Source organism: Littorina saxatilis, linkage group LG12, assembly GCF_037325665.1.
Source record: "Littorina saxatilis isolate snail1 linkage group LG12, US_GU_Lsax_2.0, whole genome shotgun sequence".
Taxonomy (NCBI): Eukaryota; Metazoa; Mollusca; class Gastropoda; order Littorinimorpha; family Littorinidae; genus Littorina; species Littorina saxatilis.
Window position 1 is genome coordinate 14322454 of NC_090256.1, and position 26359 is coordinate 14348812.

At 43.9% G+C, this 26359-nt stretch overlaps 3 protein-coding genes across 4 annotated transcripts; 1 reads left to right on the forward strand and 2 right to left on the reverse strand.

Moving 5' to 3' along the window:
• Nucleotides 1-1152: 1152 nt before the first annotated feature.
• LOC138981304 (progranulin-like) lies at nt 1153-19038 on the reverse strand. 2 transcript variants are annotated; one of them, XM_070354167.1, is made up of 12 exons: nt 18898-19038; nt 11721-11826; nt 10855-10979; nt 10463-10574; nt 9863-10002; nt 7089-7194; nt 6314-6453; nt 5703-5808; nt 4990-5114; nt 3274-3385; nt 2734-2861; nt 1153-2016 (listed from the first exon to the last, which is right to left on the reverse strand). In XM_070354167.1, exons 1-12 carry the CDS (start codon nt 18939-18941, stop codon nt 2010-2012), a joined length of 1251 nt encoding a protein of 416 aa, XP_070210268.1. In that variant the 5' UTR covers nt 18942-19038; the 3' UTR covers nt 1153-2009. The 2 variants fall into 2 exon arrangements, with proteins under 2 accessions (XP_070210268.1, XP_070210267.1); XM_070354166.1 differs by having other exon boundaries at nt 1153-2019.
• On the forward strand, nt 12113-13478 carry LOC138981197 (uncharacterized). The gene is made up of 3 exons (XM_070354036.1): nt 12113-12373; nt 12725-12815; nt 13176-13478. The coding sequence occupies exons 1-3, from the start codon at nt 12324-12326 to the stop codon at nt 13476-13478; spliced, it is 444 nt and encodes a 147-aa protein (XP_070210137.1). The 5' UTR covers nt 12113-12323.
• A 4897-nt stretch (nt 19039-23935) lies between the features above and the next one.
• On the reverse strand, nt 23936-24526 carry LOC138983274 (histone H1-delta-like). Its single transcript, XM_070356703.1, has one exon. It carries the CDS (start codon nt 24500-24502, stop codon nt 23936-23938), a length of 567 nt encoding a protein of 188 aa, XP_070212804.1. The 5' UTR covers nt 24503-24526.
• Nucleotides 24527-26359: the final 1833 nt, after the last annotated feature.

Here is a 26359-nt window from a genome sequence, read left to right on the forward strand (position 1 = left end):
AGTGTTAGTCTGTCCGGCCGGCCAGCCGGCCGGCCGGCCGGCCCGGCCGGCCGTTCGTAGACACCACCTTAACGTTGGACTTTTCTCGGAAACTATCAAAGCGATCGGGCTCATATTTTGTTTAGTCGTGACCTCCAATGACCTCTACACTTTAACGATGGTTTCGTTGACCTTTGACCTTTTTCAAGGTCACAGGTCAGCGTCAAAGGAAAAATTAGACATTTTATATCTTTGACAAAGTTCATCGGATGTGATTGAAACTTTGTAGGATTATTCTTTACATCAAAGTATTTACATCTGTAGCCTTTTACGAACGTTATCAGAAAAACAAGGGAGATAACTAGCCTTTTCTGTTCGGCAACACACAACTTAACGTTGGGCTTTTCTCGGAAACTATAAAAGTGACCGGGCTCAAATTTTATGTGAACGTGACTCATTGTGTTGTGAATAGCAATTTCTTCCTGTCCATCTGATGCCTCATATAATATTCAGAACTGCTCTTCTTGTTAATGACCAAAGTCATTAATTAATTTTTAAGCCACCAAGCTGAAATGCAATACCGAAGTCCGGCCTTCGTTGAAGATTGCTTTACAAAAATTTCAATCAATTGGATTGAAAAATGAGGGTGTGACAGTGCCGCCTCAACTTTTACAAAAAGCCGGATATGACGTCATCAAAAGTATTTATCGAAAAAAAGAAAAAAAACATCCGAGGATATCATTCCCAGGAACTCTCATGTCAAATTTCATAAAGATTGGTTCAGTAGTTTGGTCTGAATCTCTCTACATGTATACACACACACACGCACAGACAGACACACACACACACACACACACACACACACACACACACCACGACCCTCGTCTCGATTCCCCCTCTATGTTAAAACATTTAGTCAAAACTTGACTAAATGTAAAAAAGAGAAAGTGTAGGACTGGAGAGTTTGTTTGTTTTTGTTCTTCGCGATTTGTTTTCAAACACACACACACACACACACACACACACACAAAGCATGCAATATGCACTCTTGCTTGTGACAAACGCAGCATTCATTGAGAATTCCTTGACTTTACAGATATTTTTCTCTTTGTATGTTGATGTCTCAATTGAACACAGGGATATCTCCATACAAATAAATGTGTACACTTCTCGTTTGTGTTCAACTCTTTTTATTGCAAACAGCAACAACAACAAAACACAGTAAGTCATGTTGCAGTTCCTGTCATAGTGAGCATCATATCAATTCAGTTAATACACTTGATGATGTATTGTATCAGTTATGATCATATTAATGATGAGGTCGACTCAGTTCAGGCATGGGAATTGTCTGCCGAAAGGCAAATTTCCGCCGATTTTTTTGTTTGTTCCGCCGAAAAAGCAAAAGTGTCCGCCGAAAAAATAAATAGGGGAGGCAAAAATGGTTCTGAAAACTGAATTTAATGGCAAACTTCGAGCTTAGATGACACCAAATTGCACCATTTGGGTTCTTTGGAGAAAAAAAATTCTGGGGGAGCATGCCCCCGAACCCCCCTAGCAGGGCTAGGCGCGTCGACTTTGCCATTTTTCAGCCTTTTTTACTTTTTTCAATTCCCATGCCTGTCAGTAACAATCATAGCAATTGTGAGGTATACTCATTCACAAACAGCAATTACATCCATGTTAAGTTATATTCACAGAAATGATGTAGTTTGTTAATTTACAATCAAAATTATCTTGGTTATACTCTGTTACTACTGTTGCAAATACATGTATCCGATGTACTCAGCCACAAACAAAATCATGATACAATACAAAAACGTAAAACAAAGTAATGACACAGTATAACTCACACAAAAACGAACTGATGATATGGAATACTCAGTTATAATATAAGGAAAGATGTGGAGTCCTCAGATACAGTCAAGTGATTTTGCTGTATGCATGTTGTGGTCATTTATGTATCCATGTAGCAGCCAGGGAGGTAGAGGAGCGGGCATGTTTCCTTGTCGCCACATAACACAGCGGTTCATCTATTGCCTGCTGATAACAGAGTAAACATAAGACATTCTACATAGGACTTTGTTACAACCATGTGCTGAAAATATTTGTTGGCTTCAGAAGCAATGAATTTGAACACAACAAAAATCAATGTGGTTACTCAGTTGCTGCCAACCCCTTCCATAACAAACACACACACGAAAATACACACACACACACACACATGACAATATAACCTGCTCACTCCACACACACACACACACACACACACACATAGACACTAATACACATACACACAGAGGGGTCGGGGGCTGGTGAAATTGAGAAGACGACGACGTAAAGCAATTAAACTACAATTTCAGCACTTGATAGTCAGGGCTTTGTCGAAGATTGCTTTGCCAAAATTTCAATCAATTTGATCAAAAAATGAGGATGTGATAGTGCCACCTCAACTTTCACAAAATCAACTTTCACAAAAACCGAATATGACATGAGACATTTATCCAAAAATTTTTTTAAAAAAGAAGCCTGGGGATATACCCAGGAACTCTCATAGAAAGTTTCATGAAGATCGATCCAGTAGTTTTTTCTGAATTGCTCCACACACAACCACACACACACACACACACACACACACAAAACTTGACAAAATGTAAACAAAACACTTTTTTTTTAAAGGGAGACATTTTTTAATTTGGGGATCTTAAAAGGGGCGTTCCACTGTAATCTGTGTGCTGCACTTGCATCTTGACCGACCTTTTGCGTGCAGGGAGCTTCTCCCACCAGGTCAGCTCCAGTGCACCCTGCTTGTTGCACTTGCCGGTTGTGGTGTGGCACGTGTAGCCGTTGGGACAGCAGTGCACTTGATCCGTACAGCACACAGCCTGCATGATGTGCAACAAATATTGTATCACACGAAAATTCAAGACGTGATGTTACAAAGACTCTCTTCTTCAGCACGCAGTTTGAAACGCACCAAGCTTCAATGCCACCATGCTTTCAACGGTTTTCTTCGCTGTGACGAAACACAGAGAAAGAAAATGTGTGTCTCTTTTGCAATTTCCGGCCATACGATTTAACTGAACGATCTAATAAAACAAGGCTTGCTCTCATCTGCTCAAGCCGTGCTGCCGCTCGACAAGAAAGGAGGAAAGCATTTAGCATTTGACAAGAATTGTAGGTTATTGGAACGTTCAATTATTGACAAAACCGACCAAACGTTACATGTACAGTACGTCGACCCACTGGTCCTGTAAGTAGACCGACATGGACAGGGGAGAAAGAGGCTCAACTGACCTGAGGAAGGGGGCAGCATCCCCACTGTCCCCCAGCCACCTGGCAGCACGTGTGACCATCGGGGCACTCATGTGTGGCGTCACACTTCACTGCTTCCACCTTCTCGGGCTCACTGCAATAGAAATATGACTCATGTACTAAGTTTAGCTTATCAAAAAGTAACATTGTCATGGTAGAGTGGTACATTTTTGTTAACGAATTTGAAAATGCAACCGAAATTCGGTCGTTTTACTGAGGGGTAAAAGTTTTGGTTTGTTATGTCCATGTACCATCTAATCTGGTGGCTGAGAAGGTCTTGTAGCTCGGTTGGTAGAGCGCTTGACTTGTGCCGTCCTGGTATATGAAAGACCTCGGTCACTCTGCCCGCACAGATTCAGGTGGCTGATTACACCTAAACACGCACACACCTGGGTAGTACGACTCTTGTTGCTGCTAGCTTTCCACTGAGAGGAAGCGACCCGGGTTTCCCACAATGGAATGATGGAGTAATGGCATGAACAAAACAAAACAAAATCCTGATCATGGTGCGGTTTTTTTTATGGTTACGCTATGCATTTAAAAAGTTCTTCAAACAAGGGCTTAACACACTGAAGATAAACATACAATTAATGTTTCATCTGTACACATTAGGGTGCTAGGTGGCCCAACGAACAATTGCACTTCAAATAAAGACCAACTGTAAACGTATGTACTAAAAGTGTATCACTGAGTGCCCCGCCGGGACAACTTTATGACGGCTTACTAGTGCCAAAACCTCATAATTGTAATTATCAAGGGAAAATTAGTAATTTTCCCTGATAATTACCATTTTCACGTGTTTATTACTAATTTTCCCAGGAAAATTACTAATTTTCCCGGAATAATTACTAACTTTCACCTGTTAATTACTAATTTTTAGTTTTGGCTCACTTCCTGACGGATTGCTAGTGCCAAAACTAAAAATTAGTAATTTTCCCGTGAAAATGAGTAACTAACAGGTGAAAACAGTAACTGACAGCGTTAATTAGTAATTATCACGTGATAATGGGTAACCCCAGGTTTTGGCACTAGTAAGCCGTCAAAGGGCTTACTAGTGCCAAAACCTCATAATTGTAATTATCAAGGGAAAATTACTAATTTTCCCTTGATAATTACCATTTTCACGTGTTATTTACTCATTTTCCCGGGAAAATTACTTTCATCTGTTAATTACTAATTTTTAGTTTTGGCTCACTTCCTGACGGATTGCTAGTGCCAAAACTAAAAATTAGTCATTTTCCCGTGAAAATTACTAATTATCCCGTGAAAATGAGTAACTAACGAGTGAAAACAGTAACTGACAGCGTTAATTAGTAATTATCACATGATAATGGGTAACCCCAGGTTTTGGCACTAGTAAGCCGTCATACAACTTGAACTTCACTGATGTGCGACAGGGAACCGACAGCGCAAAATCATTCAATGCAGACGTCCTTGTTGACAGCACCCAGCCACCCACTGATGGTCAGTGGACAACATGGACATGCAGTGATGTCGTCACCGTTTGGTGTCGGCAGAGGGAAAAATGTCTTAACATCTTTCACATTGCCAAAATATTCCGAAAATGTCCTATCTCTCATGGCCATTTCTCAGTGCAAATTCGCGTAAGAAATTAAACCCAAGCAACATTCCTGTACATCCTTGACCGTAGAAATAAATAAATAATATACATAAATACATGAAAACTTCACAACATACTTCACAATGGCCGCCTGTTTGGTGAACCAGGGGAGGGAGTAAATCCCTTTGTTGCACTTGCCGGTTGTCGTGTGGCACGTGTAACCGTTGGGACAGCAGTGCACTTGATCCGAACAGCACACAGCCTGCGTGACATACCAACAGTCAAACCCTCTGAATGCAATTAACAGCCTTTTGACACATGTTTTGGATAAAACACGGTGACATGCTAAGAGCAAACATAATGTATTCGCTTCTAGGTTTACTACATGCAAAAAGCAAAGCCAGACGACACAAACTGACAACGGCCTTAACAAAAGCAACAGTCACTTGAAAACTCGTGTTGTTGTTGGTGTTGTTGTTGTTGTTGTTATTGGTGGTGGTGGTGTTGTTGTTCTTCTCAAGTTCTTCTTCTCCTTGTGGGATATCTTCTTCTTTTTCTTCTTCTTCGTGGTCGTCGTCGTCATCGTCCTACCTTTCTATTTTTCTGTTTCTTATTCTTCTTTTCTTCTTCTTCATGCTCAACTGAGCTTGTGTCCTTACAATGGACTCAGTGCAGACAAGTCTCTTTGCACTATTATGTTTTGTTAACTCACTCATTCACACGGCGCTTGACACTTATTCTGTGCAAGCGTACAGCAAATGCTTCCGCCCATAAAATGGCTTCAAACGGGCAATATTATGCTGACAACAATTGCCAGTCAGATATAATGAGAAACAAACAAATCTCAGACCTGAGGCAGAGGGCAGCATCCCCACTGTCCCCCAGCCACCTGGCAGCACGTGTGACCATCCGGGCACTCATGTGTGGCGTCACACTTCACTGCTTCCACCTTCTTCCTGAAATAAAAAAAAAAACAATGGGTTTTTTAGACGCTACTAGGTCCGTAGGTCGTTTTTTGCATTAGAGTTTCGTATCTTGTCTTACTACTTTCGGTGTAATGTGCTGGACTAAAATTAATGAAGTCAGTGATTGGTCCTGTGAAATACATTGTGTGACCGAATACGTTCTTGAACTTGAAAACAAACACGGTAAGTTACATCCCCCTTAGCTTTAGCTGTGGTGATAGGTACAGGGATGTCTTTTGGCGTCGGCAAAGCCCCTAAACTTATTCCGAAAATTTGCCATCAGTTCGACACAGCTGCCGAACATTTTCAGGTGACTAGGATTGCACTAATCTGTCAAAACTTGCCCCAACGTTTTTGCTGTTTCGCAAATTTGCCAACATTCGTGCATTTACACAAAATAATAAGCAAAAGAAAATGGATTAGTGGTCTATTTTGCGCGTAACACAGAAGAAAAAATATTACTAAGAAAACACGCTGCTGTTGAAATTTCACTTACTGAACCGCGAGGGGTTTGACGATGGCGGACTGTTTCTCCAGCCAGGCCAGAGTGCTCAGACCTTTGTTGCACTTGCCGGTTGTCGTGTGGCACGTGTAGCCGTTGGGACAGCAGTGCACTTGATCCGAACAGCACACAGCCTGTGTGATATACAACAAATATCACACGAAAATGAAGGACGTGGTGTTACAAAGACATACACTCTCTTCTCCAGCACACAACCTGGAACGCACCAAGCTTCAATGCCACCAGGCGTTCAACGCTTTTCATCGCAGAAAACAGAGAGAAGGACCTATGGCTAAAGTAGATTCGTCTACCTCCAGATCTGTAAGATGGCGAGTACAAATTGATTTCTCATGAAAATCTTCAGACTTTTGGCTCAAATCAGACTTTTTGGTGAGCTTCAGGGGTTTGGTTTTGGAGCAGTGTTTGACCGAATTTAGACCGACTATTTTCCAATGCCTGATCAATAGTCAGCTTATCCGGCTTGCCATTCTCCTTGTTCACAGAGGACTTCTTCGGGAAGCCTGCAAGTAGTGCCCGTGCAAATCATTTAATTTTCCAACCCATCCCACCACAGCCTCCCCCCCCCCCCCTCTCCACCAGAGCCCCCCTGTTTTCAACTTTCAAATATCATACTCTGTATATACCTCCGGTAGGGGTTTATAAAAATGCTTCCACCAATGAAATGGAAGTGTACGGATTATGTGGTGGGTATTGTGACAGTAAATTTACTAATACACTCTGACAAAAATGAAAAAAACAGGTCTCAGACCTGAGGCAGAGGGCAGCACCCCCACTGTCCCCCAGCCACCTGACAGCACGTGTGACCATCGGGGCACTCATGTGTGGCGTCACACTTCACTGCTTCCACCTTCTTCCTGAAACCAAGAAGCACCACAAGCATGGGTAAAGGCTCACCATCTCAGACCTGGTCAGGATTTTTCCTGGGCTAAGGCTCACCATCTCAGACCTGGTCAGGATTTTTCCTGGGCTAAGGCTCACTATCTCAGACCTGGTCAGGATTTTTCCTGGGCTAAGGCTCACCATCTCAGACCTGGTCTGGATTTTTCCTGGGCTAAGGCTCACCATCTCAGACCTGGTCAGGATTTTTCCTGGACTAAGGCTCACCATCTCAGACCTGGTCAGGATTTTTCCTGGGCTAAGGCTCACCATCTCAGATCTGGTCAGGATTTTTCCTGGGCTAAGGCTCACCATCTCAGACCTGGCCAGGGTTTTTCCTGGGCTAAGGCTCACCATCTCAGATCTGGTCAGGCTTTTTCCTGGGCTAAGGCTCACCATCTCAGACCTGGCCAGGATTTTTCCTGGGCTAAGGCTCACCATCTCAGACCTGGTCAGGATTTTTCCTGGGCTAAGGCTCACCATCTCAGACCTGGTCAGGATTTTTCCTGGGCTAAGGCCACCCCCCACTTGGACACATACCAAACATCGACAGCGTGACTGCTTTCTATGCATAGTGGGAAGAAGCCAGCGCAGATCTGAGGTAGTGAGCAGAATTGTTTCCACAGGAATGACCGTTGGTCGGCCCGCAAGAGGACGTGTTCCTCTAACTGGCACGGTCTTCCCAGACAGGGGTGTTGTTAGGCGCCAGCAGTCGGCAAGACACCGATACTAACTTAAAATGGCCAACATGTTTGGCAGAATTATGACGCAAAGGATTGCCCCCCGATTCAGAAAATTAGCGAAAACTTCATGCACTGCCGTTTTGCAAAATGTTGCCGATGGATATAACTCCTCCCAACAGCCCTGTGTGTTGATTTGTGTTATCAGCTGAATTTACATCAATTCATCCACTAATCTGATTTTCGTCAATCAAAGTGGCAGTGACATCGCGGTGTTAATATTAATTCAACATTTTGCGAAACGCAAATAATTAAATCTACATCATATCAATCATTTCTCATTTGAAGTCTTCCAAAAGAAAAACACTACAATAGACCGATTTCCGGAAAATGACTCAGCCAAACTTTTTGTATTTGGGATGTGGAAGAGTTACACGTAGCAAACACACATAGCCAGGGCCGGACCCAGGGGGGGGGGGGGGGGGGGGGGGGGTTCCAGGGGTTCCGGAACCCCACCCCTGGAAAAAGCATGTACCTTGCTTTGAGTGGTTGGTTTTTGTATTTAGTCAAGTTTTGACTAAATATTTTAACATCGAGGGGGAATCGAAACGAGGGTCGTGGTGTATGTGCGTGTGTGCGTGTGTGCGTGTGTGTGTGTGTGTAGAGCGATTCAGACTAAACTACTGGACCGATCTTTATGAAATTTGACATGAGAGTTCCTGGATATGAAATCCCCGAACGTTTTTTTTCATTTTTTGGATAAATGTCTTTGATGACGTCATATCCGGCTTTTCGTGAAAGTTGAGGCGGCACTGTCACGCCCTCATTTTTCAACCAAATTGGTTGAAATTTTGGTCAAGTAATCTTCGACAAAGCCCGGACTTCGGTATTGCATTTCAGCTTGGTGGCTTAAAAATTAATTAATGACTTTGGTCATTAAAAATCTGAAAATTGTAAAAAAAAAAAAAAAAATGTATAAAACGATCCAAATTTACGTTTATCTTATTTTCCATCATTTGCTGATTCCATAAACATATAAATATGTTATATTCGGATTAAAAACAAGCTCTGAAAATTAAATATATAAAAATTATTATCAAAATTTTTTTTTCGAAATCAATTTAAAAACACTTTCATCTTATTCCTTGTCGGTTCCTGATTCCAAAAATATATAGATATGATATGTTTGGATTAAAAACACGCTCAGAAAGTTAAAACGAAGAGAGGTACAGAAAAGCGTGCTATCCTTCTCAGCGCAACGAATACCCCGCTCTTCTTGTCAATTCCACGGGCACTGCCTTTGCCACGGGCGGTGGAGTGACGATGCTACGAGTATACGGTCTTGCTGCGTTGCGTTGCGTTCAGTTTCATTCTGTGAGTTCGACAGCTACATGACTAAATATTGTATTTTTGCCTTACGCGACTTGTTTTTTACTAGTTTTAGCACCAAAACAATGCTGCTCTTAACCCTCAAAACAAGGCCCAGAATGCACCAGATTGCACCGATTTTAACCGTTTTTCAAAAATTTTCCGGGGGAGCATGCCCCCGGACCCCCCAGGCGCGCGCTTGTGGCTTCGCCACTTCGCTGATTTGCCCCCCCAAAAAAGGAGGAACCCCCCCCTTACAATTCATTTGGTCCGGCCCTGGTAGCCACTTATTAGTAGAGGTAAGTGATCGTTGAGGCAGTGAATACAATTAGCTCCGAGGTGCATGTTTCCAATAAAGAAAGCCGCAATAACATTGAGCAGACACTGCACAGCATGCACACTTGAAGGTTTTATTCACGGTGACACCACCATCGCTTGCCTTCGCTGATTAGAAGCAACGTCTGTTTGCCCAGCTTCCCCCCCCCCCCCCCTCCCTCCACAGAGTTATTTGTAGACCGACAGAGTTATTTTTCCTTGACAGAGTTATTTCCCCCGACAGAGCTAGTTACAAACATTGTCTATTTCAAATTCCACTTACTGAACCGCGAGGGGTTTGACGATGGCGGACTGTTTCTCCAGCCAGGCCAGAGTGCTCAGACCTTTGTTGCACTTGCCGGTTGTCGTGTGGCACGTGTAGCCGTTGGGACAGCAGTGCACGTGATCATCACAACACACAGCCTGTGTGATATACAACAAATATCACACGAAAACTAAAGACGTGGTGTAGTTGGAGGAGTGTTAATCTCAAACTCTTCTTTAGCACACAGCCTACAGGAGACAGAGATTTCCCACTTTAAGATACATTGGGAACATCAGTGGTACTCATGTCCGGGCCATGGTCATTAAAGAGACAGACACAAATGTAGGACCAACAGCTGACAATACAGGTAGCTCGGTAGGAAGAAAACATAGAAAGCGTACACAGTTTCAGCAGAGAATTGTGCAAATAAAATTTCTGAATCTCGAAATCGATTCGCCAAAGCGAAAAACAAATCCGAAACCTTCAGTTTTTTGGGTTTTTTTCTTCTTCTTTTCCCAATGAAGACATTCAGAGAAAGGACATGCGTTCAAAATGTACGATCGTCAACTTCCGTGTAAGGTTCAATGTGTATGTATGTTGTCCAATGTAACCCCTTACCTGAGGCAGAGGGCAGCATCCCCACTCGCCGTTATTCACCTGGCAGCACGTGTGACCATCAGGGCACTCATATGTGGCATCACACTTCACTGCTTCCACCTTCTCGGGTTCGCTGCAATGTCAAAACAAATGGTGACCAAACAAATCGCGTAAAGCGATATCAACATGTTTCGTCAACCTATTGACCTGAAACTAGCAGATCAACACTGGTAACCAGTCATCACTTGTCAGAACTTGACTAAATGTATAAAGACAGGTTTACGATGTGGACAGTAACTTTTAAACTTAAATGAATTCATAAGTTACTGAGTTCCTAGCTGAAGAAGTGAATAAAAACCAAATAAAACAAATACATTTTCATAAATAAATAAATTATTTAATATTGAACATACTTCACGATGGCCGCCTGTTTGGTGAACCAGGGGAGGGAGTAAATCCCTTTGCTGCACTTGCCGGTTGTCGTGTGGCACGTGTAGCCGTTGGGACAGCAGTGCACTTGATCCGAACAGCACACAGCCTGTACGATATAACAAAAAATATCGCACGGAAAGAAATGACGCGGTGTTGTAGCAGTGTTAATCGCATATTGCTATCACATATTGTTTACATTTGAGTTGATTGTGTGATTTAGGCATTATCGTATACCATATCAATATTAAAGTGGTATATAATCTTTAACCGTAGCCTTAACTTTTTTATTAGTATTTGTTCGCTGTTGTAAAAATTGTTTATATAGAGGTTATGTAGGGCTCGAATTTCATGCTGATTTTGGTGCACCATTCATGGAACATGAACTCTCTGTGCTGTAAATGTTCTACATGTCGTGTCGTGAATGAATGGTACGATATATGAAGAGGTGCATTCTAATTGAGACGACGTTGACAGTGATACAATGTGAGTGAGTGAGTGAGTGAGTGAGGGAGTGTGTGTGTGTGTATGTGTGTGTGTGTGTGTGTGTGTGTGTGTGTGTGTGTGTGTGTGTGTGTGTGTGTGTGTGCGAGCGTGCACGCGTTTGTATGAATGAGATTCCTACTTCACGCCATACTCGCAGACATAAAAAAAACACCTAATAAAACAAAGAAAGAGTGTGTGTGTTTGTTTTTCAATGTTTCTGCCAGAGCTCAAGCGCTTATACAAACATGTTTTACAGAATAAAGAGTTGGTTTTGCGTAGAAAAAGATTCCACATTGTCAACGTTATCTAACATTGACCAAAGCCTCAGGGTATGTTCAACACTGTGGTAATGGTCAATACAGACCTGAGGCAGAGGGCAGCACCCCCACTGTCCTCCAGCCACCTGGCAGCACGTGTGACCCGCTGGACACTCATGGGTGGCGTCACACTTCACTTGACCTGCCGCCAGCCTGTGACGAGGAACCATTATCTTAAGTCAGAGCTGGGTCTGAGTGGAGGGTATGGGGTCTGGTGGGGGAGGTTGAGCTTCTTGGAATAGGAAGCCCGACCTTACCCGTTAATGTATCTTTTTCAGTTGTCTAAAAGAGAGACGCAAAAACTCCTTACATACGCTAAATTTCAACAGCATTTTGGGAACCTTGGTCCTGTACCCCTGCCTCATTTTGGAAGCCCCTCCCGCGAATACACTAGGTCCAGCCCTGTAAGAAGATGTTTGATTTGTCTTGTTCTCCCTTCACCGGGCTTCGTGTTTGATACCCCGATTATGGCATCCTGGGTCCTACAGGACCCATATTTTTCAAAGAAGGATAAAACTGTTTATACTGATTCGGATGATGTGGGTACCACAGGACCCATACTTTTTAAAGAAGGTTGCACAGAGTCATTTGCCTTGGCGATGTAATTCTTTTGTTTCCGTGAGTACTGATCATCGTGACACATTGACAAAATGGCATCAGCAAGCAAGGCAAACCTCGAGGAAGCTTTCAGAAATGTTGGGTAAGCCATTTTAAATCCTTTGTTGTCTAAACTTCGTTGGTACTAGAACTGAACGGCACTGTAATAAAGTACTTTCAACAAGTCAGAACATGATCTCTTTGTGTACTTGGAACTATTTATTCATTTGGGTGTGATAATGAGATTCCCACGTGCTTCAGTTATTTAGCTGAGCTCCAAAAAAAAAAATATCAACGTGCTGCGCGTACTGTCTTGTGTTTTATAGACTACTTTGTAGATGTACAGTGATGATCAGTGATGCATGGTGAATACAACGTCCTAGTGAGTTAACACCATTTTCACCCTAATGTTAGTTCTGATTTCACCAATATTTTACATCCTTTGTGTCTGTAGCGCGGACGTGCCAAAGGGGATGGTGCATATCCTGCACCACGTGGGTTCCACCAGGCAGGATGTGTACAGGTCAATGTGGAGCAGCCTCATAGTAAGTTAGTTTTACTGTTTTCATTTATACAAAGTGCACTGTTTGTTGATGGGCAGAAGTGTTTATTTATTCGAGATCTGGCCTTCTAATTGGAGACAAAGAATGTGTGCAAAAACGTAGATTATCATGTGGTCATTTTGATATTCACACTGTATACCAAATAAGTTCTCATTGCAATGATACTTGATATGTTGCACACACACACACACACACACACACACACACACACACACACACACACACACACACACACACACACACACACACACACACATGCACACACCAGAGAGAGAGAGAAAGAGAGAGAGAGAGTGAGTTTTCTAACTCGTAACTGAAATTACTGTGATTTTTTTTATACAGTACGTTGGGAAACTGTCGACGTCTGGAAAGAGGACACTGGTGTATCCCACCCGCGTCGCTGGGGCCGATTCGCCCGGCCCCTCGTCCATGGGTTCTACTGCTTCGGCAAAGGGATTTCCGGCCACAGGATTTCTTTCGAGGGATCGTGGCACTTTCAAATCGTTACCATCGACTTCCGGTTCGCATCCTACGGGAGTTCCGGTCGTAGGTGGTAACGGCAATCCGTTTCCTGCCTACGCTTCCGCTCAGGCGGTTGCGGACGGTGGGGGACAGGATGGGTCAGCTTTCAGAGCTTGCCCTTAAGCAGGGTCAGAAGAAAGGCGGTTCCACGCAGTCTTCGTCTTTTCATGGCTCTGGGCAAAAGACGCGGTCGCATAGGGGTGGCAGCCGTTCTCGTCCCTATAATAAGAAGCCTTCCTTCGGGAAGAAGGGGTCAGGTGGTAAACCTAACCCCCAATGAAGGCTCCCCGATCCAACCACTCCTCTAGCCCCTACCCCTTTGGTAGCGGGCGGCCTCTCAAGGGCCGTTCCAGCTTGGTTGTCTCTCGCGAGCAGCCCTTGGGTTATGGGAGTGGTTCGATCGGGGTTCCGGTTGCTCTGGTTAGAGGACAAGGCTCCTTTAACCAGAACAACACCCAGTTTCAGGTTTCCCGCCGATCCGGAGGCATGTGCCGTCATTCAGGCGGAGGTGCTGCTGCTTTTGCAGAAGGATGCGATAGAGGAGGTCATCGATCGTCGATCCCCGGGGTTTTACGGGAGACTGTTTGTCGTCCCGAAAGCGTCAGGGGGTTGGCGACCGGTGTTGGATCTGTCTCCCTTGAACGGCTTTCTCCGGAAGGTTCCGTTCAAGATGGAGACTCCAGCGTCTGTCAGGGAGGCCCTTCGTCCGTTGGACTGGGTCACTTCCATCGACCTGACAGACGCATACTTCCATATTCTGATGCACAGGTCAGATCGAAAGTGGCTGCGGTTCCTGTGGGGCGACAGGGTGTTCCAGTTCAGGGCGCTGCCGTTCGGGCTCTCGTTAGCGCCTTGGATCTTCACCATGATAGTGCGCCAGCTTTGCGCTTTAGTGCGGCAGCAAGGGATTCGTCTCAGAGTTTATCTGGACGACTGGTTGGTCCTGAATCAGCTAGAGTCCCTGTGCGATCAGCACACCCGGATAGTCTTGCAGACTGCGAGAGACTTAGGTTTCTCCGTGAACCAAGGGAAGTCCGACTTGGTTCCCTCTCAGCAGTTTACGTATCTGGGCATGGTGTTCGACACCCGAGCTTGGACTGTTTGTCCCGCCCAGCGGAGGATAGACAAGCTACAGGATCTGGTCAGGTCCCTGTCGAGCCTCCGCCACGCGCCAGTCAGGGTATTGGCTTCACTCCAGGGCCAGATGGAGTCGATGTCTACCCTGATTCCGCTGGGCAGAGTTCACAAACGCACGTTTCAGGCGTTTCTGAACTCTGCCTGGGATCCAGCCTCTCAAGGTTGGAATTTGTCTCTTCCCCTTCAGGGATGGTTCCTGGAGTCAACGAGGCAGTGGTTGGATTCGGCCTGGCTGACTCAGGGCGTTCCGATTTCACTGCCCCTTCCGGAGTTGCATCTCTTTACCGATGCTTCTCTTCAGGGTTGGGGAGCTCATCTGGAGGGGAACACAGCTTCCGGTCTTTGGGACCAGGCTCAGAAGTTGTTGCACATCAACATTCTGGAATTGGAAGCAGTGCGCCTCGGGCTTCTGGAGTTTGTCGCCTCTCTGCGAGGCAAGCAGGTGTTGATCCACACGGACAACACCACTGTGGCCGCGTACCTGAACAAGCAGGGGGGCACGCGCTCGCTAGTTCTGTCCAACAGAGCATGCGAGATTCTCACTTGGGCGTTCCATCAGGGGATAGTGATCTCAGCGAAGTACCTTCCGGGGTGCCTGAACATCTTGGCAGATTCGCTCAGTCGCTCATCGCAGGTACTGCACTCGGAGTGGACTATCGCGCACCAGGCACTGCGGCGTCTTTGGACGCAGGTGGACAAACCCCTCTTGGATCTGTTCGCCACCCGGTTCTCTCGGCGTCTCCCAGTCTTCGTGTCTCCGGTACCGGACCCGGAGGCTTGGGCGGTCAACGTCATGGGAATATCCCTTTATCACTGCTGCGCTTAAAAAGTGTGGGTCCTGTGTTACCCACATCATCCGAATCGGTATAAACACCTCCATCCCTCTTTGAAACGTATGGGTCCTGTAGGACCCAGGAAACCAGAATCGGGTATATCAAACGACGTCATTGCTGATTGTTTTCTAATTTGACCGATTGACTTAAAATTTGGGTCATAGGAAGCCATGCAGGTGGCCGAGGAATACACCAAATTTCATTAAAAAATTCGTATTAGCACTGGAGTTATGGTCATTTTTATGTGCCTCTGGGTCCTGTAGGACCCAGGAAGCCCGGTGAAGGTCAAGAACTGCGATTTTTTTACGAATTAATTTCGTACTCGGACCCGGCTGGTCTTGACCTATTTTTGGATCTAAATTTAGATCAGGTAGATGCCCACATCATGCACAAAAAGACACGTCCCTAGCAAACTATGTCAGACGTCATCATGAGTTTGTGTAAAACAAAATGAAAGCCGGAATAACTCAGTTGAATCGAACTCCGACCTTTGAAATGTTACATGAGAGTTCCTGGGTATGATATCCCCAGACAGTTTTTTTCATTTTTTGAATTAATGTCTTTGATGACGTCATATACCGGCTTTTTGTAAAAGTTGAGGTGGCACTGTCACACTTTTCTGTACCTCTCTTAGTTTTAACTTTCTGAGCGTGTTTTTAATCCAAACATATCATATCTATATGTTTTTGGAATCAGGAACCGACAAGGAAGAAGATGAAATTGTTTTTAAATCGATTTCGGAAATTTTTATTTTAATCATAACTTTTATATTTTTAATTTTTAGAGCTTGTTTTTAATCCGAATATAACATATGTATATGTTTTTGAAATTAGAAAATGATGTAGAATAAGATGAACGTAATTTTGGATCGTTTTATAAAAATATAATTTTAATCACAATTTTCAGATTTTTAATGACCAAAGTCATTAATTAATTTGTAAGCCTCCAAGCTGAAATGCAATACCAAAGTCCAGCCTTCGTCGAAGATTGCTTGGCCAAAATTTCAATCAATTTGATTGAAAAATGAGGGTGTGACAGTGCCGCCTCAACTTTTACAAAAAACCGGATATGACGTTATCAAAGACATTTATTCGAAAAATGAAAAAAAACGTCTGGGAATATCATACCCAGGAACTCTCATGTAACATTTCATAAATATCGGTCCAGTAGTTTACTCTGAATCGCTCCACACACACACACACACACACACACACACACACACACACACACACACATACACCACGACCCTCGTCTCGATTCCCCCTCTATGTTAAAACATTTAGTCAAGTCAAGTAAAAATGAATACCATATAAGACAAATATCATGATAACGGGGAACACACCATGCTTGTCAATAATTAATAAGAGTTTTATTTCCAGATAGGAATTTAAGGGTCTGCTGCCCAATGACAGATTTTCCTCTCAGTCACTTAGTTAAATAAATGTCTTTATTTGTTTGATCGGTACACAGCCATGCGACGGTGTAAATTGCCCACTTTGCAATACCTGTAACAAAACCGTGATTGCTGTGTACTATTGCTGTGTACTCTTGTTAGATTTGAGGGTGAAGTCCCATATTACACGTGAACGACCTTTCTGTTCCCACAACAGCTGATAACGAACCTTTCTGTTCCCACAATAGCTGATAACGACCGATCAGATTACGCACTGTCTAAGGATTAAAGGGGTTGTGTCCCATCTCGAGTGCAGCGACCGATTTGTTTTCTTCTTCTTCTTCTTTTTACATTTAGTCAAGTTTTGACTAAATGTTTTAACGTAGAGGGGGAATCGAGACGAGGGTCGTGGTGTATGTGTGGGTGTCTGTGTGTGTGTGTGTGTGTGTAGAGCGATTCAGAGAAAACTACTGGACCGATCTTCATAAAACACAGTTTTATAAAAAAAATAATCTTAATTATAATTTTCAGATTTTTAATGACCAAAGTCATTAATCAATTGTTAAGCCTCCATGCTGAAATGCAATACCGAAGTCCGGCCTTCGTCGAAGATTGCTTGGCCAAAATTTAAATCAATTTGATTGAAAAATGAAGGTGTGACAGTGCCGCCTCAACTTTTACAAAACGTCGGATATGACGTCATCAAAGACATTTATCGAAAAAAAGAAAAAAACGTCTGGGGTTATCATACCCAGGAGCTCTCATGTAAAATTTCATAAAGATCAGTCCAGTAGTTTACCGTCTGAATCGATCTACACACACACACGCACAGACACAGACACAGACACACACACACACACACACACACACACACACACACACACACACACACACACATACACACACACACATACACCACGACCCTCGTCTCGATTCCCCCTCTATGTTAAAACATTTAGTCAAAACTTGACTAAATGTAAAAAGCCGTGTTCCAAAGCACGCGCCTTTGATAAGCGCTATCTTCAACTTCCTGCACTTCAACTTCATCAAGGGTGTACGGTGGCACTTAACAATGCCACGGATAAAATATCACCTGCTTTGCATAGCCTTGGGGGTGTGTCGGGAATTATCCAGTTCGCTTTCTATTCAGACGGTTTTCACAATGTAAAATTCTGGAGAAGACTTTTTCCAAGTGAGTTAGTTAGCTTTTTACATTGTGAGGTTGTTAGTTAGTCTGTAAATCACTCAGTTAGCCATATAAGTCGTTAGTTCATTAGTTATTAATTAATCAGTTGGCTGGAATGTCATTTGGTTATTTGTTTAGTAGCATGGAGAAACTATGGTTTTTTTCACATTTTAAGGTAGTTTTCGAATGATGGGATTACAAAATGAGAGAACTTTTTTCATAAGTAAAAGAAAGCGGGATTTTTGTTTTATGACTTGAATATAATTAATTGAAGTGTGACTACGCTTACGTAAAAACGAAGCAGACGAAATATTGAAATATGCACTCTTTACGACACAATGGAAAAGGGCCAGTAAATAAATACACCAAAAACTAAATGACTGTACCTGCCTATCAAATAAAGGCAATAATCAAACGGTGAATAAAAGCACAGCAAAAATTAAAAAAATAGACTCACGTTTAAGATGTACTTCGGGTTATGATAAACTTTTGATTATCTGAATCGTACAACTTCGTTTTCTTGTGTTTATAGAATTCTATTTTATTTCGTCTTCGCCAAAAGGGTTACTTGAAACATTCGTCGAAAGAAGTGTCAAATTCTCAGTCAAAGAAAGTATCAAATTGTCATTACAAAAAGGTGTCAAATTGCCAGTCAAAGTAAGTGTTAAATTGCCAGTCAAACAAGTGTTAAATTGCCAGTCAAAAAAGTGTTAAATTGCCAGTCAAAAAAGTGTAAAATTGCCAGTCAAAAAGTGCCAAATTATAAGTCAAAAGAAGTGTAAAATTGCCATTAAAAAAAGTGCAAAATTATAAGTCAAAGTAAGTGTTAAATTGCCAGTCAAAAAAGTGTAAAATTGCCAGTCAAAAAAGTGTAAAATTGCCAGTCAAAAAAGTACCAAATTATAAGTCAAAAGAAGTGTCAAATTGTCAGTCACAAAAAGTGTCCAATGTTCATTCAAAAGAAGTGTCCAATGGTCAGTCAAGTATAATCACCTGGTCACGGCAAGAAGCGAGAGAAGTATTACGAAGTTCTTCATGGCGACTGCTGTTCAGCAAACTTGTCCGCAAGGCGTCTGAGCGATGCAATGAGGAAAGTGTCACAGTCAGCAGACAGAGATCAACCCAATTGTGTTAATCTCACATCGAGGTCAGCCAGGCCTCGTGATTACGGATACATGTTCAAAGTCGTTATCTGTGCTTGGTTGGGTTGAAGGAAATATCGAGTAGATGTACCTAATTCCGACCAGTTGACTTTATTGTTTCATTTCCAGGGCTCTAGATGCCTTGTCTGGCAAAAACAGCGTATTCCGTAAGCTTTTTTTATTTGAATATATGTGTGTCTGTGTGTTTGCTTTCAGTCTTTTAAACGTGTTTTTTTCTCTCTGTAAATGTGCGAGGTCAGGTAGATTTGTTGTCCTAAATCCAGCCAGGGGGTATCTATTTCCGACCAGAACTGACATACTCTACCCCAGGCACGCACGCACTTGTGGAATCTGTGCCGATTTATTCAACTAGACAAGTACGAACCTGTTTGGAAGCCTGGTGCAGTGGCTGCTTCTACTTGATCAACTGATAAAGCATCGATCAGAAATGATCCAGATATATAGTGTCTGATATACTGATGTGTTTCTACGTTCTTTTTATGGTCATTAGACAGATTTTATATCTGTGTGTGTGTGTGTGTGTGTGTGTGTGTGTGTGTGTGTGTGTGTGCGTACGTGCGTGTGTGCGTGCGTGCGTGCCGAGTACTTGTGTGCGTCAGTGTGTATGTGTGTGTGATACTGTGACTTACCCGTGATGTTTCTTAGATGGTCCGGCGATGTAAAGATAAAACAATGATTTTATTTGTATTTTTTTTTATTATTGCTAAATTTGTTCGGAGCTTTTTATTGCAGTATCTTAGGTCCTGACCCTGCCGCCTAGCAATCTGGCGGTGCACGGTTGCGTAAATGAGTCACATGAAGGGGTAGCCCTGCCGTCAAGCTAGGCCGGGAATGAAGTGACTGTGCCAGGCCACCAGCGTCTCGTTTTCACGGTCTCTCTCTGAAAAAGAACAAACACTAATATAAACTGAACAAGTCGCGTGAAGCGATATAAAAACATTTAGTCAAGTTGTCGGCATCAAATTAAGAGATTAACACCATAAAACAGTCATCGCCAAGACTATTATTAGTTTCGAGTAACCACATCAAAAGACCAAGACGGGTCACGCTCGTCTCCGTCCACGTAGCGTGCGAACGCAGTACAATCTTCAAAAAAAGTTAAGGATCGGTTGAAAAAACGGATCTAATTATAAAAAATTGCCAAAAAATTAAACACCGACATAATTATTAAAAGATGAATGTGTTTGAATTAACAAATGAACAATGAGTCTTGACCTAGAATTTTGTTTGGCAGGCAGAGTTATTTCCCTTTGTGGGACTTCTCAAAAGCTTCTGCATTTTGGAAGAAAAAGGGTGTTTTTTATAGCCCCATGAAATTTGCGGAACGCATGCCAGGGCAAAAGGTTGTGATGCACGTGCTACAACAGGGACCTGGATATGAACATCGCTCAACAGCTTGTGTTTAAAGGTTGACACGCTGACACAATTATGCACAGTAGCAACATGCCCCCACGAAGAAAACTGAGCGATTTGGATAGAGGAAGGGCAATAGGATGGCTACAAGACGGTGTTGCTGCCAGGCAAGTGGCCCAGAGGCTTGCAGTGGCTCCCTCTGTCATCATCAGACTAAAGCAGAGATTCCACGCAACTGGAAGAGTGCAGGAGCGACAACGTTCTGGTCGGCCCAGAGTCACCAAACAAAGAGAGGATCGCTTCATTCAGAGGCAGGCCATGCAACAAAGAATGGCTACGGCAAACAACATTAGGCAACGCCTACAAGCTATCACCAACACTGTTGTTAGTGGTCAGACGATCCGAAACCACTTACACAACTTTGGCTTGCGTGCAAGGCGTCCAGTCCGAGGAACAACCCTGACTGCTAATCACCGAGCAGCTCGCCAAGCCTGGTGCACTCAACATGTGAGGTGGCAACGTCAGCAGTGGGCTCAGGTGTTGTTTACAGATGAGTCCCGCTTTTGCTTGGAAGCTGCTGATGGTCGCATCCGAGTGTGGAGGCGTCGCGGAGAGCACTTCGCAGAAGGCGCTGTTCTGGAACGACAGCGTTTTGGCGGAGGCTCTGTGATGGTCTGGGGAGGGATCAGCACATGTCTAAGGACACCTCTGTACCATGTAGTGGGCAACTTGACCGGTGTTCGCTACCAGAATGAGATCTTGCAACCCCTGGTCGTTCCAGCCCTCCAAGCGATCGGCCCTCGTGCGATTCTTCAGGATGACAACGCACCTCCCCATCGCTCTGCAGCTGTAAACACCTTCATCCAGCAGGCCAGGGTCAACAGGATGCTGTGGCCAGCCAACAGCCCGGACCTGAACCCCATAGAACGCATGTGGGACGAGCTTTGTTGTCGGGTACAGCAACATCACCCTCCTCCTGCCAATCTGGGTCAACTGCTGCAATGGCTCCAGCAGGAGTGGAATGGAGTTCCCAGAGCATTCATATGCAACCTGATCCACTCCATGCGCCAACGATGTGTTGAATGCCTGGCACACAACGGAGGGCACACGCGTTATTGACACTGATTCACATTGTTGTGAATTCCATTTTCGAGGGTTGTCACGTCTGACACACTCTAGCTAAATTGTCGCTGCCGCGTTCGATCTTTGCTTTGCTTCATTACTCCTTGGTTGTTCAATTATATAATTTTTAAAAAATGAAAGAATTCGGTCTTGTCTGTTTTGTGTGGCATGCTTGTAAAAAAGTGATCCTTAAACTTTTTTTGAAGAGTGTACCTACTTAACCTAGTTTCTGTCATTCTGAGCACAATTTTAGAGTAAACATGACATATGTATATATGTTTGAATTCAGGAGGAATTGAAGAATACGATTCAATCATTTTTAAATCTGTTAGCGAAAACTCGATTTTAATGACAACTTTAATGAGCAAACTTATTAACTAATTTTTAAGCTGCAAAGCTGAAATTAAATCCCATAGTCCGGACTTCGTCGAAGATTGCTTTACCAAAATGTCAATCAATTTGATTGAAAAATGAGGGCGTGACAGTGCTGCCTCAACTTTCACAAAAAGCCGGATATGACGTCATCAGACATTTATCGAAAAAATGAAAAAAAACGTCTGGGGATATCATACCCAGGAACTCTCATGTAAAATTTCATGAAGATCGGTCCAGTAGTTTTCTCTGAATCGATGTACATACACGCACGCACACACACACCACAACCCTCGTCTCGATTCCCCCTCTCTGTTAAAACATTTAGTAACAAGAGGCGAAGCCATCAAGGCTCACGTAAGAAATCGACAAACAGTAACACACACACACACACACACACACACACACACACACACACAGGAAGAGCATAGGTGAAACTGTGCAAGAAAGCGAGACACTAGATCTAGATCTGTCTGTCTGCATGTAGCCTACTTACAGGGACACGACTGCCAACTAGTCTCGGCCCGCTCAAAATAATAATGACCGAGCCTTTCAGTACTTCCTTCGCGTGACGTCTAACCCTCTTACGTCATAATGTGACGTCAATGTAATGTGACGTCTTCAAATGTTAGAGTTTCTACCACAGACATACACACGCACGCACGCACGCACATACGCACGCACGCACAGACAGACAAAGTTACGATCGCATAGGCTACACTTACGTGAGCCAAAAACTTGACTAAATGTAATTATAACAAGCAGGCATACAGCCCTACTGCGTATACAGTCTGACTGAAACAGATGATCATATGAATAGAGCCTTGTTGTACATAACGCGTGCGTGTGTGCATGCGTGTGTCAGTATGTGTCATATTGCGGCATTCGTGTCAGGTATGTGTGTATATGTGTGTGTGTGCGTGTGTGTGTGCGTGTCAGTGAGTGTGTGTGTGCGTGTCAGTGCCACGGTGTGTGTGCGTGTCAGTGTGTGTGTGTGTGCGTGTCAGTGTGTGTATCGGAGTCTCTGAAGGGGGTAGGGGTGCAACATACAGATGGAAAAACAATTGTGAATATGTTACTCGGTTTTTGTTTTGTTGTTTTGGGCATAGACCAAATAGCCTGGACCGCCAACTCGTCACGTGACCCTTCGAGGTTACGACGCTCGACTTTCAGGGGCGCTTAGCGTCCGGTTTGAAAGGCCAGCGATTCGAAGACAGTGAAAAGAAAGCACGCCTCCAGTTATTTGTGACAATGAGAGGTGACAATGAACTGGATTTTCCAAACCTCCAAACTAAACTTAACAAAACTCATCGATAACCATGTTCCATATATATGCACTTCAGCGGAGTTTATTTTAGCATTTTCAGAACTTACCTCGCCAACTTCGTCCATGTTTACAATCGACACCGGATATGACATCCCCCTGATTTCTGAAAGGCCATGTAACTTGTAAGCGTAGGTTCCTAAATGCGAGAGGCCGCTACCTCGTAATAGAGAGAAAGAGCGGAGAGAGAGCTAGTTGGCGGTCCAGGATAAATGGTCTGTTTTGGGTTACTAGATTTTTGTTGATTGATTTTTGTTGGTTTACAAGGTTCCAAGGGACGTTATCTGACAAAGGAAGGGAGATAATAAACGAAGCTGATTATTTTTGCTGTGTAAACAAATTCCTTTACAATTTATTTGTCTGTCTCGTTGGTATCTTTTGCAGGTCAAGAAAAATACCATGCTACGCTCGGTATATCCTCACTACTTTAAGCCTGTCGTAACGTAACGCTCCGATCGACTGTAGGACAATATACCAGGGGAAAAGAGTATTATGCGTTCTGGCTTCGATCGTAGCAGTGTGCAGCTTAAAAAAATTCCCAATTACCAGAAGTCCCACTCTCTAAGTACGGTAACTAATATCAAATGAAGTAAAATGGCAACGAGAAATCCATCCCTTTTAGGAATAGTAGGGTGGCCCTGTGAAGGGCCTTAGGGGTTAGGAAGAATCAGGAAATCCAGGGACGGTCCGGGTCGGTTTACTTCTTGGACAGCTTGGCCTTGGAGGCTTTCTTGGCCGGGCTTTTTTTGCTCACCGCCTTCTTGATGGGCTTGGCCAGCTTCTTGGGCGACTTGGCCTTGGGCTTTTTGGCCACAGCGACCTTCTTGGGCGATTTCTTCATCACCTTCTTTGCAGCAGCAGACTTGGCTTTGACCACTTTCTTCGGGGTGGTGGCTTTCCTCTTGGCGGAAGTCTTGCTGACAGCTTTTTTGGCAGCCGGTTTCTTGGCAGTCTGCGACTTCTTGCCAGTGGCAGGTTTGGGCTTGGCGGCTGCTTTGGGCTTCTCGCCCAGTCGGAAGCTGCCGGACGCGCCGGTTCCCTTGGACTGCTTGAGACCGCCGGACTTGGTGCCAGACCTCAGTGCCATCTTGACACGTGCGTTGATCTTGGTGGTCTCGCTGCCGACCTTGTAGTGACCCAGGATGTACTTGAGGATGGCCTGGCGAGAAGAGCCTCCACGTTCCTTCAGGCTGGCGATGGCGGCGGAGATCATCTCCTTGTACTTGGGATGATCTAATGGCGGCTGGGGCTTCCTCGGCTTCATGGCTTTCTTGGAAGTCGAAGGCTTCGCGGCCACCGACGTAGGCTTCACGGACAATGGAGCGGCGCCGGATTCTGTAGCAACAACGTCAGCCATGTTACCAGAGTTGAGATGCAGAACGTAAAGTACGAGCGTAGTTTTGAAGATACTTCTGTCAATGCAGAGATGACATCGAATGATGCAATCTTGCGTCGCCCCGTCTTATATAGAGTCGGCGCGGACCACACAGAAAGCAGGTTTTCCCGCAACCCGAATCGGGCCTCATGGGGTCCTTTTCGGTCAAGTTTGTGTTTGTTGACGTCCGTGTTTGATCATCTGTACAATGTTGGAGACCTGTTGTTGGTTAACAAGTTATATCAAACGAAAGGACGAAGTTTCTTCTTTCATTTGGTTATAATTTTTTTGTCGTTGGACTCAATTTTCACAATACAAAATATAATTGAATCGGTTGTTGACAGCCGCTTGAACCGCAGTAGCAAGGTATAAATGTTCAAAACAATTATAATAGTTGCATGTTTTACTGAAATTCTGGTGTGAAGTGAAAGTTGGACACTTCATAGATAATTATTTTTCTTAAGATGTATCACTGATTTCTTATTCATTGCTATTTGTGCTGTTGATTGGCGTGATTGAAACACAGATGTGTTAAGTTCGTCCGCCATCTTTCGTTTCTTAATTCTTGTCCTTACCAAATTACATTCAATCGTTTTTAGCATAATATTTCACCGTTTAGGGCATTCCGAACAGCACATCTATAAACTTAAACACAAACCCTAACAGCAGACATTGGGATTTTGCACAGTGAGCGTCTAAAAAAATGAGCAATTTGAATGTATGATTTCCATGCAAAATCTCCCCTCTGAGACTCGGAGACTTTGGAAGAGGCTCATTCTCTGATTTGTGATTGTCACAGAGTGTGTACGTGTACAGGGGTCAGTTTCATTAAATAAACCAAATGAATAACACATATGAAAGGCATAGTGACTGTTTACTGGTTTATGTTATGATATTTAAAGGGAGGGATTGTTTCAAACAAATATTTGCCGGTCCGGCGAAAGATGAAAATGGCGGCATGACTCGATGGCATTTTCAAAGTTTGAACACGTTGGCGTCAGATAAGAAGCTGAAAAAATACTTCTGATCCAGTGTGGTCGTGTTCTTAGTGAGACACACATATCACAAACGATTGTTTTGTTTGTCTGTAAGCCCTGTCAGTGTGTAGTGTTTGTGTTTGGATTAAAACAAAAGATCTATACTGCCAGCAGTCTCAAAGATTTAGCCAGATCTAAATTGCACATTACTCCGCGTACGAGGGAAATCCTATTCTGAAATGCTTTCAAATATCTTCTTGTGGTGCAGATGATGCGATAGCTTTTTTCAAAATTTAGTAAGTTTTCGGATAGACTGGCAATTTAGACGAGGGTGGTGGTGTATGTGTGTACAGGGGCGGATCTAGGGGAGGGGGGTGGGGGGGGGGGGTGTCCAAGGGTTCTGGACGCAGTGTGATTAACCTTGTTAACTTCCAGGAGAGGCCTACAATGCACCTCATAAGCTACATTATCTTCAGCGCCTAGCGGCCCCTGAACCCCGGCCACAATTTGGACCCCTCCCTCCCCCCCCTCACCCCCCTTCCAGGAGAGGCCTACAATGCACACACACACACACACACACACACACACATATACACACACACACACACACACACACACACACATACACACACACACACACACACACACACGCACCACACACATATATACACACACACACACACACACACACACACACACACACATATATACACACACACACACACACACACACACACACACACACACACACATATATACACACACACAC